The sequence below is a fragment of the Equus asinus genome, chromosome 8 (genome assembly GCF_041296235.1).
Source record: "Equus asinus isolate D_3611 breed Donkey chromosome 8, EquAss-T2T_v2, whole genome shotgun sequence".
Lineage (NCBI taxonomy): Eukaryota > Metazoa > Chordata > Mammalia > Perissodactyla > Equidae > Equus > Equus asinus.
In genome coordinates this window covers 46,554,413-46,576,235 of record NC_091797.1, presented here as the reverse complement: position 1 = coordinate 46,576,235, position 21,823 = coordinate 46,554,413, and the positions used below count along the sequence as shown (strand labels likewise).

Below are 21,823 nucleotides of genomic sequence, written 5' to 3'. Positions count from 1 at the left end.
ACAGAAAAGTTAAATAATTTGCCCAATGCTGCAGAGCAAACAAGTGGTATCTTTAAATATTTATGAAGGTAGGCTCAAAGATAGGAAACTAACTACAAGGTATAAAAGGGATGTTTAGCTTTGTCAATTCAGAGTTCAAGGAGCAATATATTTTTATTCTTTTTAATTTAATTATTCTCAAGAATCATTATTTTAAAAACCCCAAAAATGGCTCCTCACCCCAAGCGTCTACTTTTAGAGTACACAGTGTAAGGTAATGAAAAGAATTCTAAGTCAGGCTTTTGCTTCACAGATATTAGTTATTTCAGTTGGAAGAAGAGCAGCATCTTAAAATTAGATTTATAGAAAATCATCTTTTATCTTCATTTCAAAAACTTTAGAATATACCAGACAAATCGTAATCAATAAAACCTGATTTTAGTATATTTATAACAAAGAATCTACTGAGATGTCCACTGGAATGGTCCTCCCAACAAAAAGTTTAAAAGGTTTGACAAAAATAACAAAAATATTTTATTAGATGAATCACCAAGCTAGCAAGAAAGTGAAAATTTTCCAAAGGCCAAAACAAACTGAAACTGGAAACTTCAGGAGGAAAGTGAGTAGAAAAGTCAGCTTTTGCCCTGAGTACATCTGCCAAAGCCTGGGAGGCCAGAGGTTTTTTGATGGCTGCGTGCTATAGCAGGAGACAGGAGAGAAAGCACAGGAACCACCCAAAGTGGACCATCTCTGGGGAAACTACATTAAAAGCTACACTTTCTGGATGAGTGTTAGCGAGAAGTAAATCCAACATACAAAAAGCTACGGCAATGTCTTCATCTTGGCAATGGATGGGCGGGGAGAGGTATCTCTCCCCCTGAGTTGGTAACCACTACCCAGCCCCATGAATGTTTTGTCCTGCATTGGTGTTATCTGTGTAGTTAGAAAAACTTCAAGGGTTGAAGGAAACTTAAAGTGGTCCCAGGTGAATAGTGCCTCAAGGTGTGACCGTGGGTCCTCCAGGACCAGTTCAACTGACCCCATCTTATCAACAGAGTAAGAGTGATTTTTCAGGAACTGAGACCCCTTTGTCCAGATCAGGCTGGTTGAGGCCACCAACCCATCAACAGGTCCTGCGCAAATGCTTGATAAAAAAATAAGTGATGTTTGGACGTCAAGGAGTTAAAAACTCCCCCCTCAGATGGTGGTAATGCTGCCATTTTGTGAACACGCATCCTATGAAGAGGCATGAAGTTTGACTACACTTGCACAAATCATTACCTCACTTCTCCTTACCTCCAATCATCTATGTCCACACTTCAAACCACCCTGTCCTTCATCCTATAAATTGTGCCCCAAGCCTTGGATCAAGGAGACAGATCTGAGAGCAATATACCTCCTGTTTCCTTGCAGATAGATCTAACAATAAAGCTGATTTCTTTTCCTGAAAGTTGATGCCATGGAATACAACCAAAAGAGGACCAGTGGAACTACAACATCTGCTAAAGTAGACTTGAAGGCAATAAGCATTATTAGAGATAAAGAGGGTCACTAGATCATGAGAAAAGATTTAATTCACCAGAAGGATATAAGATTTTGAAACTTAAATGTGCCTAATAACATATCTTCGAAGCATATATATATAAAACAAACTTTGACAGAACTACAAGGAGAAATTGAAAATATCCACCATCGTAGGGGAGATTTTTTAACAAATTTCTCTCTCAATAATTGTTAGATCAACCTGATAAAAAACATATAGTAAGACTATTAATAGCTTACAAATCCTTTGATTTGAATAATAAATTTAATAAGCTTAAGCTAATAAGCATACATATAACAGTTAGCCAAAAGTTGGAGAATTAACATTCTTTTCAAGCACATATGAAATATTTACAAAAATTGATCGCATGCTAGATTTTAAGTCAAGATTCAATAAATTTCACAGGAACCCAAAGAAAGCAAAAAGAAGAAAATAAATATATGAGTAAAAAGTAATGCAAGATAAAAGGAACATATAATAGGATAAATAAAGCTAAAAGTTCGTTCTTTAAAACAATAAAATTGAAAAATTAGATGAGACTAATTGTTTAAAAATATAAGGGAAAGCAGTATAAACAACATGATGGGTAACAAAAGGAACATGAGTACAAATAAAACAGGAGAAAAAAGATAAGAAGATATTATGAACAATATTATGCCTAAATGTTTAAACATTGAGATAAAATGGAAAAGTACTAGAAAAATATAGAACTTCTTACGAAAAAAACTGAAAAACTGTACAGTCCTATATAGTCCTATAATCATTAAAGAAGTTTTCTAAAAAGTCCCTAGAAAGAAAACACTGGGTCTAAGTAGCTTTAGAGACAAGTTCTACCAAACAGTCAAGGAATCAAAATTCTCATCTTTCACAGACTTCCAGAGAATAGAGAAGGAAGGAACACTCCCCCACCTGATTTCATGAAGTCAGCATAACCTTGATACCAAAACCAAACAAGGACAGAAGGAAAATCACAGTGCAAGCTCACTCATAAACATAGATGCAAAACCCTTAAACAGCAAGAACAGATGGAACAAATATAAAAAAGGTGATATATCATTACAAAATTGGTTTTGTTCCAGGAAGTAAAGTTGATTTAATATTAGCAAATAAGTTAGTATAATTCACTATATTAACAAATTAAGAAACAACCATCTCAACAGATGCATAATAAGAGTTGAATACATATGAAATTAATGTATAATAAAACTACTAGCAAACTAGAAATAGAAGAAATCTTCCTTAACTTGATAAAGGATATTCATAAAAATCCACAGCAAACATTACACTTAATTATGAAATCTTGAAAGCATTCCTTTAAGATCAGGAACCAGATAAGTATGTTCAATATCACTACTTCTATTGCACTAGAAATATTAGCCAGTGTGATACAGCAAGAAAAAGAAATGAAAGGTATAAAGATTGAAAAGGAAAAGCAAAAATTGTCATAATTTACAGATTTTATATCGTAATTCAAGGGAATCTCCAGATAAATTAAAATTAACAAGATAGCTTAGAAATGTTGCTAGATACAAAATCAAAATTAGGAAGTCATTTGCATGTCCATATACCAGCAAATCAATTAGAAAATATAACTGGTACCAAAAATTACCATTTATGGTAGCAAATAAAAATATAAAGTCTCTGCAACTAAATCTAATAAAACATGTAAGGTCTTGATGGAAACATTTATAAAACCTTAAAGTCACTAAAGGAGACAAATAAAATATATAGCATATATATGGATAAGAAGACTCAATATTACAAAATTATGAATTCTCCTCCAATTGATCTCTATATTCAACAAAATTCTAATGAAAATTCCAACAAGGCTTTTCTTGGAACATAGCAACTTGATCCCGCCACTTATTTCAAAGAGCCAAGGCAAAAGAATAGACAAGGTACATCTGAACAAAAAGGAGGACAGGTTGGGAGATCTGCCCTAATAAATGTCAAGACGTACTGTAAAGCCACAATAATTTAAAAAATCAGTATTGCTCAGGAATAGTCATGAGACCAATAGAATGTGATAGAAAACCCAGAAACTGGCGCACATGCATAGGGAATTTTAATTTATGTCAGAGAGGGCATTACAGATCAGAGAGGAAAGGGTAGATTATTGATAAAAGGTTCTAGGACAATTAGTTATCTCTACAGGAAAAAATAAAATTAGATTCTAACTCAGAAAATACAAAAAATTAACTCCAGGTAAATTAACACATAAAATTAAGAAATAAAACTATAGAGGCTTTAGAAGGCTAAGTACAAGACTAACCTCATGCCCTCAAGGTAGGGAAGGATTTCTTAGATAAGACACCAAAAGTACAAGTTACAAAGGAAAAGACTGATATATTCAACAACATCAAAATTAATAAATTCTGTTTCAGATACACCATAAATAAGTAAAAAGACATGCCACAAACTGTAAAAAGATAATTGTAACGAATAAAGGATAAACAAAAGATTAGAAGCTCTAATATACAAAGAACATTCACAAATAAATAAAAAGAACAACCCAACAGAAAAATAAGCTAAAAACTGAACAAGATGGTCACTTAAAATCAAACACAAATGGTCAATAAAATATGAAAAAATGTTCAAGCTCTTTAGCAATCTGGGAAATGCAAATTAAAACTTTAATGAGATACCACTACATACCAAATGATAGAAAAACTTCAAAGGTGAACAATACCAAGTACTGGAGAACGCAGAAGAAGCAGAACTATTATGCAAAGCTGATGGGAGTCTAGAGTGGGAAGACCATAATGAAAGAGTCTAGGGTTACCCAGTTAAGTTAAACATGCATAAACCCTACAACCCAGCAATTGCACTTCTGGTGATGGTTACTTGAGAGAGATTCCTCTCTGGTGCACAAATGTGTGTACAAAAAGGTTCATAGCAACGCTATGTGTAAAGCAAAAACACTTAACACTGCTTACATATCCATCAACATTAGTCTGGAGTAGTTCATTTTGTTATAGACACAACGGAGGACCACACAGTGGTGAAATGAATGAACTACAGCTGAATATATCAATACCATTAAATCTCAAACATAATTTCAAGCAAAACATTTGCAGAATACATACTGCGTAATTCTACTTACCTAAAGTGAAAACCTATATTTTACATATGGATACATCCATATGTAGTAAAACTATAGAGAAAAGCCACCAAATGATTAACAGGAAACCTAGGGTAGTGGCTACCCCTGGTGGGACAGAAGGTGATGTGCTAAAGGGGGGAAGGCAAGAAGCTTCTGAGGACCAAAAATGCTCTGTTTCTTAAACTGGGTGGTGGCTACACAGGTGTGCATCATCATATTTTATGTATAATTATACATTTTTTATATGTTTGGTATAATTCACAAATGTTTTTAAAGAAACTACTTAGACTAATCTGCAGTTTTACTTCTCAATTTGCAAATGCAGAAGACTCCTAATTACATTGTAAGTTATATTTTCTAAGAAAAAAGGAGCAAGATCCTAAATGCCATTAGCTATCACATATTTAAATGGACATTGCATGGCATAGTGGTTAAGTTCACACGCTCTGCTTCGGTGGCTTGGGGTTTGTGGGTTTGGATCCTGGGTACCGACCTACACACCGCTCATCAAGCCATGCTATGGCGGCGTCCCACATAGAAGGACTTACAACAAGGATATACAACTAGGTACTGGGGCTTTGGGGAGAAAAAAGAAAGAGGAGGATTGGCAACAGATATTAGCTCAGGGTCAATCTTCCTCAAAAAAAAAATAATAATAAAAATAAAAGTAAGTAAATGTACATCGCTCTTACCAGTGCCGTGAGAGGTAATTAAAATTAAACTCAAACTGGCTCAATACATCTCCTCCTAAGGGATGAGAAAAATATTTACATTTGGTGGATTAGTGACAATATGTAGCAGGCTTCTTTTACCATAAATTTGCTCAATCCAGTTGATTAGTTCTTCACATTGTTACAAGTTTCTGTTCATTTTTTTCGGTATAGGCATATCTTTAAGAAAAAGTGATCTCTTAAAATTGTAGCTAGCGAAATATGAATTAAGAAAGGATCACCCATATTACCAAAATGTTTTTTACTTTAAGGAAAGATGAACCATAAGAGTTCTTTTAAACCAACACCACTCACCATCTAGTTTGTATATTTAAAAGTAATTTCCTACAGAACAAAAGATGAAGTTTACCAATTTAAAGCTAATGGATTAGTAGACACTAGGTAATGACTTTTAACCTAATATAAAAGCTTTTCTAAAATTATGATACAAGTCAATGATAAAATGTGATTTTTTTAACCAAAAAAATACCCAATCTACACAACTTTTCAGCAGTACGTCTCCATGCTAAATGAGGTATCTGTGTACTCTGAATGAACTACAACATTCAAATAGAAAGCAGTATGTGCTACTGGCAAGATAGGATTTAAAAAACATGTATTTAATGTACAGTATTGACTTCATTACAAGTAGACTATAACTACTGCAAAAGGAAATTTGGCAAGTGCATATAAACAGTACCAAAATCACCAGCTGAATGCGCCTCAGGAAAGGAGCCGTGAAAATCAATCTGAAAAAGAAAGAGAACCAGCTGGTCGACATCACAAACTGTAGCCCAAACTCCTACCCCACAATCAAGCGAGTAGTGGGGAGATGACAGCCTAACCCAATGAATTGCTGAGGATGCATAATGGATAGACTCAATTTCCAAAGAAACAATCTTATTATATTGGCGCTGAGTTGTACACTTAATGTCTGGTAAGAGAGAAAGCTACTGTAGACCTTTGTATATAATAAGATATACACAAAATCTCTGCTGAGTCTAAGCTTAAACTTCTCACAGAATAATATTAATATCGATGAATGACCAGAGGGGGCTTCCAGAAGCTAAGTTACCAGATAAAAGCATAATTTTCAATTTGGCAATGTGGCATCTTCATATAGAAAATTAAAGAGGAAAAAACAAAAACACGTGGAACTATTACTTTTAAATAGAACCAAATAGTAGGTATTCATGTCTTATTAAGATACAGCTTGAATAAAATAAAATTTTCAAACATTGTTTGTGGCTAAACCAGAATGTCACTTCTATTGCTGTTTTCATGCATGTTAGTTGTTCTGCCATGTGGATGAATTTACCCAGGTAGCAAGAAGAGGAATGAATAGAAAAAGATGAAAATCTAACAAATACCACTTTGGACAAGAAGTCTTGTTTCCACATGACATCTGAATAACCTAAAGTTTTCCTTTCCTTTAAAAGCGTTGGTTTGGGATCTTGGGTATGACAGTGTCGCTCTCGTAAAGTCATTAACCTTAAAGATAGGTACTCACATCTCCCATGGTCCTGAGGAATCCTTGTTCAATACCCAGGCTATGCCAGCTGACATCGGCCACCATGTGAGAGGTAATTCCAAACAAGAAAGCTACCAGTTTCTCTGTGTCCTGCCAAATCAGCAAGTTAGAGTCACGTGTGTTTGGGTTATTTTATAACAATCCTATGAAAAGTTTTAATAAGCATGAATTCGTTTCCATTATTGAGACTTAAAAAAAAAAATCAGAGGCAGGTACATTGTAGTTTCGAGTTCCCCAAAAACCACAAAATTGAAATGTCTTTTGACTTTTTGAAAAGTTTTGTAGTACCTTGGAAGTGCTTGAATTAATTACTATTGGAGCAAAACGACCAAGTGACATACTCCAAACATTTTTTTTAAATAATTTATTCAAATATTAATTAGCCATCTACCACTTCCCAAGTACTGTGTTTGGTGCTGAAGGTACAGTGGTCGGTAGACCTCGCAGAGCATGGGGAGGGGGAGGGGTACAAATGGGGTAAATGCAGGTGAAAAACAGAACTTGGCAGGTCTGGAACTGAATTTTTCAGGATTAGAGGGCCATGCCTACCTTCTCCCAAGGAAGGGGGTAGTTCTCTCGGATATAATGAACGCTCGCATTAAGAAATGGAGTCCAGTGCGTGCTCTCAGACACATCATGGAATTTTCCTGACAAAAACAAAAGCAGGCCAAAGGATTCTTTCTTAAAAAGTTGGAAATTCTCAGCCAAATTCCACCCCTGCCTGCTGCACTGCTGCGTCCCTCCTTCTCCTTCTTCCCTCCAAGCCTCTTAAGTTTCTTCTGTTGATGTTCAAGGAAGCTTCTAGAACACAAGAGCCAGCCGAAAGTGAAAGGGGCCTAAACTGGCTCACAGCATCTCTATCACCTGGGCTGCAATAGAGGCTGGAAGCGTTTTCAATTTCTGTGCCCTGAAGGTAAAGAAATAAGTTATTTTCGTGTGTGTATGTGTGTGTATGTGTTTTCAATCCTCTTTGTCCATCACAATCAACCTCCCTAATAGCAGAAAAGACAAAAGCAGATACTGCAAGGGCTTTCAAGCATTTGGATTTATAATAATAGTTTTCAAATGGCACAGGCCCTGAGCATCACCTGAGTGGGCCACTGGGTGTCCCACGGAGCTTTTTATCCCCACAGGAGGGGCAGGAAAGACAGGAACTGGCACCTATTCTAAACGTCCAAATGCCACAAATTCTTCATGGGATGTCAAATGTCACGAGGGCAACGGAAAGCAAACTCCAGAGTTCAGATCCCTCAGCTCAAATGTTTTATGCTGCCGCTAAAGTAAAAACAGCCTCACTACCTTTAAATCATGGGTTTTTCTGAAAATGATTTTCAAAGAACTTATAACTAAGAATTTTGATTTTCTCCAACAGTTTGCCCAGAGATAAAACTTACAATTCTTATTCTGCAGAATACAGTAAAAATCCAGAATTAGTGGTAGCTCTTTTGACAAACCTCCACATAACCAAACTGCCATTACCCAAAGCTCTCTGTTTCCTCTGTAAATCATACTGACTGGGAGCAAAAGATCCAGCCCACATCCCACCCCCACACACACTCCCCACCCCCACACCTGGCAGCCAGCAGGCCACTGCCCCTAGGCAGGAGCGCCTCTGTCCCCACAGCTGTGCCTTAGCTTACTGAGTATCAGCCAAGTTTGTTTCTAATCCTGTTTAAGCCAGGTTGTCCTTGTTATTGTTACTATAGAATTTAATTCAATATTAGGTAAACTGATGAAACACAAGAGTACAAAAACAAAGAGTTGTTTCTTCGGCAACTGAATATCTAAGAAAGTTAAGTGCTTCGGGAAGATGTAAGAAAAGTGAATTACCGAAAAAGAAAAAGGGAACTTCTGCTGAAATGGGTATGGATGAGACAAAGAGAAGATTTGCAAAAATTCATAAAAATATAAGAGAAATTGATATTCAAATCCCTTGCAATCATTATATATTTTATATTTCTTTCTAATTGACTTTTTTGGTTCAGTCATATACTGGTCCCAATCTTTACACCTGATAAGAGGAGAGTCTATGGGTTTATAAAAAAATGGAAAATGCTAGATAGTTTTCACTCCTTTCCAACTCTTCTCAGAACCTTTATTATTGTGTGTTATATCTGTCTCTAAAAATGCATATGTTAAGTAATATTTCTCAGATTTAATTGACAAAAAAACCCATTTTTCTTTCTTTTTTATGTAAGATAACAAGGAACTGTAAAAATCTCAAGAGATATTTGAGCCCCCTGAAGACAGTTTGGGAAATGCTAAATGAGATATAATAGGTTAGACACAGAGGAACTGCAACATGCAGGCAAAATTATAGGATTGAGAAATGATAGCTAACAAACTAAAAGGGAAACAGGAAGAAAACCACTTACAAATATGAGAAATACAAAAGTTTAGTTATCCAGGATCATAACCATAGGAGTGAGCAGCCTTAAATATTTCACTGACCCTTGAGAAATTAAAACAAAAGATAGGGGGCAAGAGAAAAGAAAAAGACAAAATGGACTCTGTGTGGCTAACCGGGATTTAAAACCGTCTGGCGACCATGCAGGACAAAGGAGCAGTCACATACTCTGTCCTCAGGAAAACCACAACTTGTACCTGCAGGAGTGTTCCTTCCTGATGGACGGCCAGAAGTCTGAAAAAGCTGATTTTAGAACAGCAGTTTCTATAGAGGAACTGAAGAACCAGAAGGCTTTCGGAAAAAAAAAAAACCCTGTGGTCTACCCCGAGAGCGTACTTTCGATTTGTTCTGAAGGCTGCATCTCCCTGGTTTGCAAACTGTATGAGCAATAAAGCTTTCCTGATGAAACTTTTGTATTCTACATATTTTTGTTGATACCCTAAAGGCATCACTGTATTACTTTAAACAAAAAAGGGGGGAGATAATGGCTGATGACCCCGAGACTCCAAAAACCGTTTATGCGATGACCTAGTGTACTGGATGTCTTTTGTTCACCCCTGTTGATCCACTCACCATCCTTTTCCACCCTGCACAGTGCCTCGGAGGTGACCTACTTCAACTGGCTTCTTTGCCCTCTGGCTTTGATTGGGTTGGGTTTGGCCAATGGAGAGAAGCAACAAGTCACCGGAGAAAAGGAGGAGAGACAGGCTGGGGTATTCATTCTCCCAGCTCCACTTCTGTGGGGTCACAGTGAGCTAGCTGTGAACCTGACTGAAGGTCTGGCCCCCATCAAGCGTCCCTCTCCACACAGCGCTCTGTCAGCATTTCCCGGAACTGCTCCCTCCCCTGCATAGTCTATCCCTTACAATTTTCTTACATCCTGTTCATACCTCTGTAAGTGGTCCCCTTATAAAAACTTCTCTCAAATTACTCAGTCTGAATGTGCCTGCTGGGGCCCTAACTGATACACTCATAAGCCCAGTTTACTGATAACACTTCCTTAGACTTGCATAACACTTGACAAAATACGCATTAATACCAACAAAAATCCAGTAAAGGAGCAAAGCAGGCACCATTTTTACTATGTTACAGATGTGGAAACTGAGACTCAGCATGGAAGTGACTTTTTCAAGGTCACATGTTAACAGACAGTATAGAAGGAACAAAAACTCAGACCTTAGATCTCTTTCAAAATGTTTTCTCTTCTGCCACAAAGCAGTAAAGCAAGTAAGGGCATTTAGAACCATTGAAGTTTTCAGAATTCCTATGCTTAAGCAGATAAGTGTTGGTTAAATGGAAAATGCAACTAAGTGAACTAAGTCATTGACCAACAATAGTGGAAAACAGAATGTGCTACTTTTTAAAGCCATAGCCATTCCTATTAACCAGGTAAAAGTGACATTGTTTGGTCTACAAATCTTTATCTTACCTCCTTCACAGATGCTGGGGTAAAACGCATCAGGAAACACAGATCCAGCCTGATATGCATCCTGGTGTTCAAGTAACAGCTGGGGAGCAGCAAAATATAGAGATTAGGGGGCCAGAGTCAAGAGCCTGAGAAAAGCAGGCCCAGTCCATTTCCAGCTATGGGATGCTAGAACAATTTGGGGTGGGGGGAAGGGAAGTAATGGAAGGCAGGTGGGAAGCTGAAGGGGTAAGGAAATAAATAATAAAAATTTATGCATAATCCAAGACAACACCCTACCATATACAACTTCAGGTTCTTTCCCATCAAACATAGACAGTCTAATCAAGAAATAGCAAAAATTATGTATTTGCATTTCACCTCCTTTCGTTTTCTCTGTCTACCAGTAGAGCAGGATTTCCCTAGGGCTAATCTAGGGTTGGTTTGTGGTAAGATTTTCAACAATCCAGTGAAAAAAATCAGTGACATGAGAAAAATATAAACTTGCTCATGTACATAATATATATACATATATATACATATATGTAATCAGTTTAGAGTTACCACCTGTGCTTTAGAGTCAGATTATGTCCTCTGTGCTTTTGGAGGGTTAAAAAAATATTCTTTCCTTTTAAAATGATGTAAAAGTAGATGGTAGAGATTTTCTTTTCAATGTTCTTCCTAAGTTGACTGGCTCACTCCATTCCCTTCCGACCCCCTTATGGTGTGCCCAGGTGCACGCTGGAGTCTAGAAAATGAAGGCTACATTTCCCAGCCTCCACTGTGGATCCCACCTCCCCCTTTTGCTTCTTCAGCTAGCATGGAAATGCTTGGTTTTTCCGCAGCAGAAGTAGAGGGGGCCCAAGCGATCACAGGCATTGTACTGGGCATCCATTTTGCTAGTAAGGAGTATGGCTGAAGTAATGAGGTCCCGGACCCAACAGTCCAAGTGGAGGCTTGTTACTTTCCAGACCATGTAGGAGTCAGTTGGACCTGGAGCTGGCAAACGGGGCAGCAGGCTGTTTGACTAGGCATAGGCAACAGTTCCTCAGCAGGCTAGGTCTGTGTGTTGTTCTGGGAGTCCTTTCTGGACACACTACAGCCTGCTCCTCCAATTCTCACAGTTTGTCAGCATTGAACTCCCTGATTCTTGGTATTGAGCCCCTCTCCACCTAAGCTAGCCAGAGGGATTTCCACAATCTGCCTACAAATTCTGATTGACACAATGGGCAAAGTAAAAGTTTGGCAAGCCAACTTTTAAATTTTTATTGAAAAGTCCTTATTGAAGAACTTAACGTGGACCATCCACGGAGGCAACAAAGAAGTACCTCAAAGAACTTAAAATATAAGGAGATACAGAATCATCTGTTTTTGCTTTTCCAGCCAGCATCCCATTCCCATCTTCTAGAAACAGAATTACTCTCTCCTGAGGAGAAAATCCATTCCACACTGATCAGGTGGGCTGACCACAGGGGTACAAGGCCAAGGTATCCACTCCCATCACAGTGTTTGGTCCAGAGATGCGTGTTTGATCAAAGCTACATCAGTGAGAGCCCTCTCCAAGACTTCTCAGCTGGAGCTATGGAGAAGACGCCCTCTTCCTTTGGGGATTTTAAGCTTGGAGGCTGAGTCCAGGATGGTCAGCGTCCTCCACATGGGGAGAGACAGAGCACCATCCAGACCTCTGGGTCCAGCTCTGCCCCAGGGCTATCAGTCACATGAACCAATACTCTCCTTCTTTTCTAAAGATAGCTCGAGTTGGACTTTTGTCACTTAAAAATAATAATTAACTTTATTGAATATTTACCTTACCAGCCACACTGATCTAGTCCCTTTATACGTATTAACACTTGTTGAATCTGCATCTCCCAGTGAGGTAGATACTGTTACTTAACATGAAAAATAATTCTGAAGTAAATTTTGAAAACTAAATGCATCAGGAAACTGCTGGGGGGGAAAAGAAGAGTCCAGAAGGAAGGTATATCGTTCAAATACAGAAACATTATTAAGCCATAGAAATGAAAACAGTATAACATTGAAAGCTAAAGAGACAGATCAATGAAACAGAATAAAGAGTAAAGAAACAGACTCCAGCATACATAATAGCTTAAACCATGATAGAGATGAATAAAGGATGGAGCAATCAACAAATGGTGGTGGCACAACACCATAGCAATGAGTATTCCATTTTTGCATAGGGAATCCATGCATAGCCTAGGTGACATTGACTTGAAATTAACATTATCATTAACAGGTCACTGGATCCCTATCATGCTTTACGCCAAAATAAATGCAAGATGAATTGGAGAGTTAAATGTCAAAAATGGAGCCATAAAATTAACAAGACAAGATTTAAGTGAATAATTGTATAAGTCTCAGAGTGGGAATGATTTTTCTAAGCAAAACACAGGCAGAAACCATAAAAGAAAAGATTTATGCACTTAACTACATAAAAATTTAATTGTTTTGCATGGTAAAAAGCACCAGAAAGAAATTTGTGAAAAATAACCATGAGAATCATTTGATAGATGACAGGCGAATATCTTTAATAAGCCATACTTATATCAAGATAAAAGGATAAATATCCTTATAGGAAAATGAGCAAAAGACATAGGCAATTCACAGAATAGGTAATAGAAATAGTCAATAAACACTTGAAAATATATTTAACCTCATTAGTAATAAATAATTAAAATGTCAATTAAACCTATAACAAGATACCATTTTCACCTACCAAATGGGCAAAAATTTTAAAAATAAATAAAAAGTAGGCCCTAAAAGTGAGTGTTTCCAAATCTGAAGGTGTTTATGAAGAAATTTCAATGAAACATGAACAAGGAAGGATATTAACCTGTCCTTGGTCATATATGTCCTGCTTGTTTTGCTTTTTCATTTGTTTCTGGGCCAAGCGGATTCAGCTTAGCAGTGCCAGGCCCGAAGGGATTTACCAAGCCTGGTCAGGAAATTGATCACATACAAGGAGACTGAGCATGTAAGAATATATATTGAGGGGCCGGCCCCATGGCGGAGTGGTTAAGTTCATGCACTCTGCTTCCGCGGCCCAGGGTTTCACCAGTTCAGATCCCCAGTGCGGACATGGCACCACTCATCAGGCCATGTTGAGGAGGCATCCCACATGCCGCAACTAGAAGGACCCACAGCTAAAATATGCAACTATGTACCGGGGGGATTTGGGGAGAAAAAGGAAAAATAAACTCATTAAAAAAATAATAATAATATATATTGAAAATAATGGAGATTTGTCACTATGGGAGAAAGAAGTTACAGATATGGACACAGAGAAGGCTAGAATAAATCTTGTGGTGATGGATTGGAATTGGAGATATTTTTGTGTGAACTCACGGTTTTAAATAGGTAGATAGACACAAAAGCCAACTTGAAGCCAAATCTGGGACAATTTGAGCATCAAGATAAATGATAATAATGTAACATAAACCACTGAATAACGTAGGAATCCATGAATGTATGCTGATATAAATGAATATATAAATGAAGAAGAAGGAAAAGCTCTGCGTTACAGCAGAATGGCAACCAATAAATGTAAAAGGGATGATGGAATCAGATAAACACAATTTGGCAACCATCATAATCATTATTTCAGGAAAGAACCATCAATGGATGCTAAAACTAGTGGGTAAAAGTTTGATGAGAAACAAGATATTTATATACCCTTAATATATCTCCCCACAAAATATTTACTTACTAATTTGAAAGTAGAAAATACTTATTAACTTTCCAGTATAAAAATGTGGCAGACACCATCTTAACCAAGGGATACAAATTACATCACTAGGACTTCTCCTTCCAGGAAGATGGAGTAGATGTATTTTTCCCTATTCTTCTTGCTAAGTACAACTAAAAACCTAGGAAATTGTACATAAAAGGAACATAAGACTACTTACAGGTGGAGATAAGTAAGCAAACTGGCCAGGGGACTCGAGACCTTAGGAATAACACTGTGGTGAGTTCTCTGGGTTTCTTTTTACCTATGTCCCAAACTGGATACTGAAAAAGCCAGCCACATGGAAACCCCAATGGGCACAAACCAAAAAAGCCCCAACCAAAGTCTCCTCTTGCTAGCAACAGGACCAGGAAAGGGGCAGCCTAGCAAGACAGAAAACTTCTAGGCCATAACCTCTACTCCAACCAAACATCACAGAAAAAACTGTGGCTCCACCCTTACCCGCCCCCCTCCCCACCAGCTAAGGCCAAGTGGGGAGCCTAGACTTCCCCCCTCACCAGACTACAATAAGATGCCCCAACATCATCCTCCAGCCCCTACCCTGGAGTGCTGTCAGAGAAAGCCAAGGAGGGAGCAAGACTTTCATCCCCGATGTCCGGGCCCCCACCCCTACCCTTCAGGGTCAGTGGAGACCATGAGGAGAGCCTAGACATCCAACCCCAACTGGCAGCAATCAAGTGCCTCTCCCCATCCCCACTGGGGTGGTGTGAGAAGAGGCCCGGAGGAGATCAGGATGTTCACCACCACCAAGCAATAAGAAGCCACCCCTGCCCTCTGAGATCAGTAGAGGCCATGGTGAGCAGCAGTAAGGAGGAACTCCCACCTCTCGCACCAGGGAGGCATGAGTGGAGACCCAGTGGGGAACCTTGACTTCTACCCACAGTTGGCAGCTAGGAGGTGAGGTCTCTCCCACCCCTTCCCCTACTGGAGTGGTATCAGAAGAAGCCAACTAAAACAGGAGATTTAAATAAGGTCCAGAGTTTCATAACGTAATACTTTAAATGTTCAGATTTCAACCAAAGATCACTCATCACACCAAGAACCAGGAAGATCTCAAATAAAAAAGACAATCGACAGATGCCAACATGGAGGGGGCAGAAATTTTAGAATTGTCTGACAAATGTTTTAAAGCAGCCATCAGAAAAATGCTTCAAATAATTATAAACACACTTGAAACAAACCAAAAAGAAAAAATAGAAAGTTGTGGCAAAGAAATAGAAGATATAAAGAAGAACCAAGTGGAAATTTCAGAACTGAAAAATACGATTGCTGAAATAAAAGTTAACATCACTAAAAATGGTACAAGTTGACATTGTAAGCCTTCTGACATCATGCAATGAGAAAAATATAGCATCACTTTGATGTTCTATGATATTTCTGTCAAAAAGTAACCTTTCGGGTAATCTGTTATGAGGAACCATCAGACGAAACCAAATTAAGATGCATTCTACAGAGTCACTGGACAGTATTTTTCCAAAATATCAAGGTCATTAAGGACAAGGTAGGTTTGAAGAACTGTTCCAGGTTGGAGAAGATCAGAGGGAACTGACAACTACGCACAAACACATGATCCTGGATTGGTCCTAGAACCATAAAGATTATCATTGAGACAACTGGTGAAATTTGAATGAGGCCTGAGGATTGAGTGATAGTGTTATTTCAATGTTGATTTCCTGATGGTGATTATTCTACTGTCGTTATATAGGAGTGTCCTCGTTTTTAGGAAATACACAATGATGTGTTAAAGGCTAATGAGCACCACACCAGCAACTAACTCTCAAATGGTTCAGGGAAAAAAATCACTATTCATAAATAGTGGATAAAAAGACAAACATGATAAGTGGTCAGCAACTGGGGAAACTAGGTAAAGGGTATATACGAATTATTTGTCTAATTTTTTCAACTTTTCTATGTATTTTAAATTATTTCAAAATAAAAAGTTAAAATAAGGAATTGGTTAAATAAATTATGGTACATTCTGGATAACAGAAAAATATGTGATTGTTAAAATTATTCTGAAGATCTCTATTGACATGGAAATGTCTCTGACATAGTAAAGGAAAAAAAGCAAGTTACAAAATAGTGTGTAAAATGTCATCATTTTTTGGAAAAAAGAAAGTGCTAATAAATGCAGAGAAAATGCCAAAAGTGAAATAAAACAAAATGTTAACATTTGTTATCTCAGAGAATTTTTTTTTTTTTAACAAATTGAGATTCTATTAGTTTTATCACCAGAAAAGACAAAACCTATTCTCTGGGTGGGGAGGGAGGGGTAGGGAGAGGGGACAGCAACGAACCAAGTAACTATCATTGCCCTGATTTCATGGTTAACGTACCACATTCTGTTTATTCTCATAGAAAGAAAGTAAATTTCAGGGCAATGATGACAACCAATCTGAGGTCAGCTTGGTTCTTACAGTTCTTATAAACTAATAAACTGATTTTCTCAGCTTTATGCATGTATCCCAGGGCCAAGAAAACTCAGATCCTGAGTGTGGAGATCTGGCCGAGATATTGCCAGCTTGTGGGGATCTGTCCACCCCGCCAGCTAGCATCCTTCAGCCCACTTCCCTCTGTATGACTTCACCAAACTATACCAATGAATGGAGGTCACCAAATAGCAGGTTTTAGGAGGGAGAAAGAGAACTGCAAAGATTCCTGCAGACAGAAAATAAATCAGAGGTAAAGTGATCCCTATCTGTCTTCATAAGTTAAAGGGGAAGTGTGAGTACTCAGGAAACTCGGTCATTGCCAATGATGACATCAGAATTTGGGTTAGGATCAACACTGAGGGGAAGAATCAGTGTCCATATGATGAACTTTAAATTAATGACACAAGCTTGAATACCTCTAGTAGAAAATCACTCTCCACACGCTGAGGATTGATTGTTCGAATGATGAATTAGGCAGATTCTCACTTCCCTTCCTCTTTCCTGCCTACATTCTATCAGGGTCAGTGAAGATGACAATCAAACATAAATGATGTTTGTTCCCAGAGGGCTTGTTAAATTGGCGAGTCAGGAAGTTGAAACTAATGACCAAAAGTGGTTTGGGGATATAATAGATTTCAGTTATTTTACCATCTTGCTTTCCATACTGGATTATCAAGTAATAATTTGTATTATCTAGTAATACAAATTAATTAAATCCAAATTAATAATTTGGGTTATCTAATAATAATTTGATCCAATTGCGATGTCATGAAGGAATGTTAACTATTCTTATCAAATATAAATACTTAATAAGTATTGTGATCACAAAGTATCATTTAACTATAGAACTGGTGTATCGGGCCAGAATGGGTTCAATTACTTTGAGGATGGGTAAAGGTAAGCCATCAAAGAGTCCGACCAAGACAGCAGGAGAAGTTGGAAGGAGCATCTCAAAGCATGCTTCTGAATAAATACTTCCTTCTTGTGATGGTGCAATTTGTATACAACACACAGAGACAAGAAGTGAAAAATAAATCTTTTATCTCAGGGATGACCTCTCTTTAAAAAAACGAAAAAGATGTACCACTTAAAAAAATTCTTTCCAATACTTTTTCAACTTATGATTCATATCATTACAATATTTCAATTATTTAAATTATACATATAAGATGTTCAAGGAGCACTGGAGGGGACATTAATCTTTAAACCCAAAATATTAATGTTTTATAAACGCATAAAAATGACTCAAAATTCACATTTAAGTATCTGTCAGGACCTTTATTTGCCAGCTACAGAAGAAAGTTAATGCACAAGGAATAAAAGAAAAAAACCAGATTTTATACCTCTTTGTAGTTAACACTCCCATCTTGAAGGTGGAGAAATTCCAGAGCTCTGTGTCCTGAGAGAAATAAATACATAAAGCAATTAAGTCCAACTATAACTGAAAACAGAACTTACCAGAGATCATTTTAAAAGGAAAATATATAATGGTGTGGTTGTAACTGTCAAGGAAGTGGGATAAGAAAATTAAGTGCACTCACTTGTAATCTCCATTAGCATAATTAGAATCATGCAATATTTATAATACCAATCCAATTTGCATAGTGATTTAAAGTTTCTGCTTAACTAGCTCTATGACCTAGGGTAAGTTACTTCACCTCTCTAGAGCCTCGGTTCCCTTCTATGGAAAACTGAGTAAATAATACCCACCTTACGGAAGTGTTGATAAAATCACAGAAAGTAAATGATAAGTGACAAGCACAATGGCTGACACATGCTAGGAGATTAATAAACAGAAGTTATCACCATCATGTTTTGCCTCAATAATCCATTGAGGGAGATTCTAGGAAAAACCTAAGCAGGAAATACAATACAGGGCCTAAACTATGGACTGAATCAATGAGCCTAAAAAGTGTTTTCATTATTGGACCACGTTAGAAAGACAAACAAAACCTCAGAAGGCCACCTGCTCCACCCACACGCCCACATACACACACACAGACATACCCACATCCTGAATCATCTTAGAATCACCAGAAAAGCATTCTTTATGGAGACATATTCAAAGGTGATACCTTATTTCTAGTGTAAATCACATCCAATTTTTTAATTCATACAACAACAAAAAAATACAGCCACTACTATAAGCATTAATACCTGAATTGACAAGTTCACAGCCCACTCAAATAACCTGCATGTGGGATTCCAGTAATTTATAAACCCAAATCACTGAATGAGGCCAATTCTAATTAACTAACTCACATTTATGTAACTCACATATATATAGGCCCTCTATAAGAAGTGAAAATGTGAACTAAGATATTTATAAAATCATCTAAATTATTAGTAAATAAATGTTGGAATTGTAGGGTTTTTTAATAAAAATCCTAAAAATCTGTGCAGATTAGGAGTTACCTTCAATTATGTTCACATACACGTTATATAATATATATTAATGCTATATTAAAGATATATGTTTAATATGTATTAATCTATTAGGACCTTTGGCACCCACTGAAGGAAAGCAGTTATCTAGTTTTATTAAAATTTCAGATTTCATCTGTCTTGTAAACGTTTAAACTCTAAGGATTAAAAACTTGAATATTTCCATTTGTTTGTTCTTCAGCCAACTTACATTAACATTTTCAATTTCATACAACTTAGAGTTGGAAGGTACTTTAGAATTCATCAAAAAGTTCAACCCCCTCATTTTACAGAAGAGGAATTGAGAGAGGAAGTGAATCGCTCAGAGTCACAGATCTATTTTTGGTAGAGCTGGTGTTAGAACCTAAGATTCTCTTTTCCACTGTTTCCTGACTCCCTTTTAGCAATAAATGTTTTTTGGAAAGAACACTGGACTAGCTAGCTGTCAGGACACATAACTAGGCCAGGCCACTGATAAGTTAGCTGTGAAACTCTCTAAGATCAATTTCCTCATATGTAAAATAAAGGGACGGGACTCTGTGACCTCTACTGCACCTTCAAATGGTAAAATTCTGATAAGGTTCTTGCCCACCAGAACTCAATATCTAGGTCTATTTTGCATGAATACATTTTCATATTTTCTTTGTAATCTTGTCTGTTTTGCACCTTCAAGAGATGGCATAGTTATATTGTTATTGTTTTTGTCTAAACTAAAGAAAACCCAGACATGAGGCAGGTCTGAAACTAATCTGAAAATTGCTGTAGGATATAATCATATCTAATTATATTACAAGTTGACTCACAATTTCCACAAGCTAAAAGATATTACAAATACACTTCACATAAGAACCAAATCTTTGTGCTACCGTTCACCTGGATCCAGATAACTCCGCCTTTGCCCCTGAGCCTGTGGGCAGCAATGTGCAGGCCTCCCCCACTCCTGTCTTCATTCTGGGCACCTCTAATGCCAGTGACCATTCAAACGCCCTTACTTCCTTGTCCTCCCTGAAGTCAACTACCTTTAAAGCCACTTGATTCAGGGGACCCACTCCTGTGGCCACACATGGCTCTTTACATAAACTTGGGAATGTAAAACAACAAAAAGAAATTCCTCGCTCCTATCATAGTCCACCCGTCTTTCTCCTCCCCCGTTGTATCAGTTCTTCTGCTTCAGTGGTAACCTCTAGTTTGTCCAGCTCTGATTTCCTCAGCCAGATAAACAGCAGGGGACCCTAGGATCAAAGATGTGTCAGTTCTCCGGCTTCCCACCCCTCCACTGAACCCACCCCCACCATCCCCAACCCTGGACAACTCCAGTCGTGCCTTTCTCCTCTCCGCTGCCCCACTGCTCAGTGCATTGGGGGAACTCATTAGCAACACACGGAATAATGTCTTTTGACAGATTTTAGTGTCCTTATCACCACAACAAGCTGCCAGCACTTACCTATTTCTATGTGTGTTGAAACGCCACATGCTGAACCTCTAGGGCAGAGAGAGCCCAGTGCAATCAGCAGGGCCGACCAGAACCTGAAAGCAGACATGGCTGTCATTACTCACTGCTCCTACGGTGACGGCAAACGCCAGAGCTGCTGCCGCCCCGAGAGCAAGAGCCAGGCTCAGACCCACTGCTTTCCCTCCAAGCAGGTCACTGACTCGGCAAGTGAAGCCTCACTTCAAAATAATATCATTTTCCAGTAAAGTCAACTGTTTAACTACTGTTTAACTTCACCAGAACAGTAAACAAACTCCACCTAGGAGAGAAAAAAGTGATAAATTGAAATCTAAAGGCCTCTAGGTGGAAGCATTGTCATCTTCAGACCGAGATTTCCTCTGGATTTCTTTTCAACATGAAATTTGCATGAAGACACAAGCAAAGGTGTCTCCAAATCTTTGCTTTCTTACAAAAAGACCCACCTGTCTAATATTAATAGTCAATATACTAGACGGCCTCACCTTACAAGGGCTGATGGCTCGTGCATCCTTTCCACACACGCATTTATCAGGTGGCCTTGCTTCCTCGGCCTCCAAAGCTGCAAGTGCTTTTATGATGATCAGCTGCAACCAGCTTCCCTTTCAGTATTTGGCAACAGATACTGACACTTGTGTGAGATTACACAAGAGCAGCCACTCCTGGTCTCTCTACCCTGGCTGTTCGTGTAGAGTTTATCCAGAGCCTGTTGCCTGATCGGATTCCTGCAGCCCAAGCAAAGATGCTGATTCCATCTGGCTGGTGGGGATGGCGGGGAGGATTTCAAACCAAGAAACAAGGACTCAGAAAATCAGAATATACGTCTTATGAAGTATCTAATCGATAGCGCTTAATCCATGGGAAAAATTAAGTTCGGCTCTTCATGGAAATGATGGTGATCTTAAAGCTCGAATCATGCGTCTTCCAGATTAAAAGCAAGAAAGGAGATCCTAAAAGAGTGGGAGGAAATGGTATTCATTCTCAGGTTAGCCCAATGGAAGAGAAGAATAGGAGAAGATGGAATGATTTGAGACCCTTAGGTATCTGCCAAGTGTCAC

The 21,823-nt window shown here is 38.0% G+C and overlaps 1 protein-coding gene across 5 annotated transcripts in view; it reads right to left on the bottom strand.

The window, feature by feature from the left end:
* GPLD1 (glycosylphosphatidylinositol specific phospholipase D1) overlaps positions 1-21,405 on the bottom strand; it is a 49,516-nt gene extending 28,111 nt beyond the window's left edge. For 4 of the 5 annotated variants that reach the window (XM_044777010.2, XM_070515565.1, XM_070515564.1 and 1 more), the window contains exons 1-8: positions 21,251-21,405; positions 20,742-20,824; positions 18,217-18,272; positions 10,703-10,781; positions 7,416-7,513; positions 6,846-6,956; positions 6,036-6,084; positions 5,318-5,372 (exon numbers count right to left, since the gene is read on the bottom strand). In XM_044777010.2, the coding sequence (XP_044632945.2) occupies positions 5,318-5,372; positions 6,036-6,084; positions 6,846-6,956; positions 7,416-7,513; positions 10,703-10,781; positions 18,217-18,272; positions 20,742-20,824; positions 21,251-21,276 (557 nt within the window). In that variant the 5' untranslated portion in view covers positions 21,277-21,405. Of the gene's footprint in view, positions 1-5,317; positions 5,373-6,035; positions 6,085-6,845; positions 6,957-7,415; positions 7,514-10,702; positions 10,782-18,216; positions 18,273-20,741; positions 21,198-21,250 lie in introns of those variants that run through there. The other variant, XM_014827493.3, reaches the window with a different exon arrangement.
* Positions 21,406-21,823: the final 418 nt, after the last annotated feature.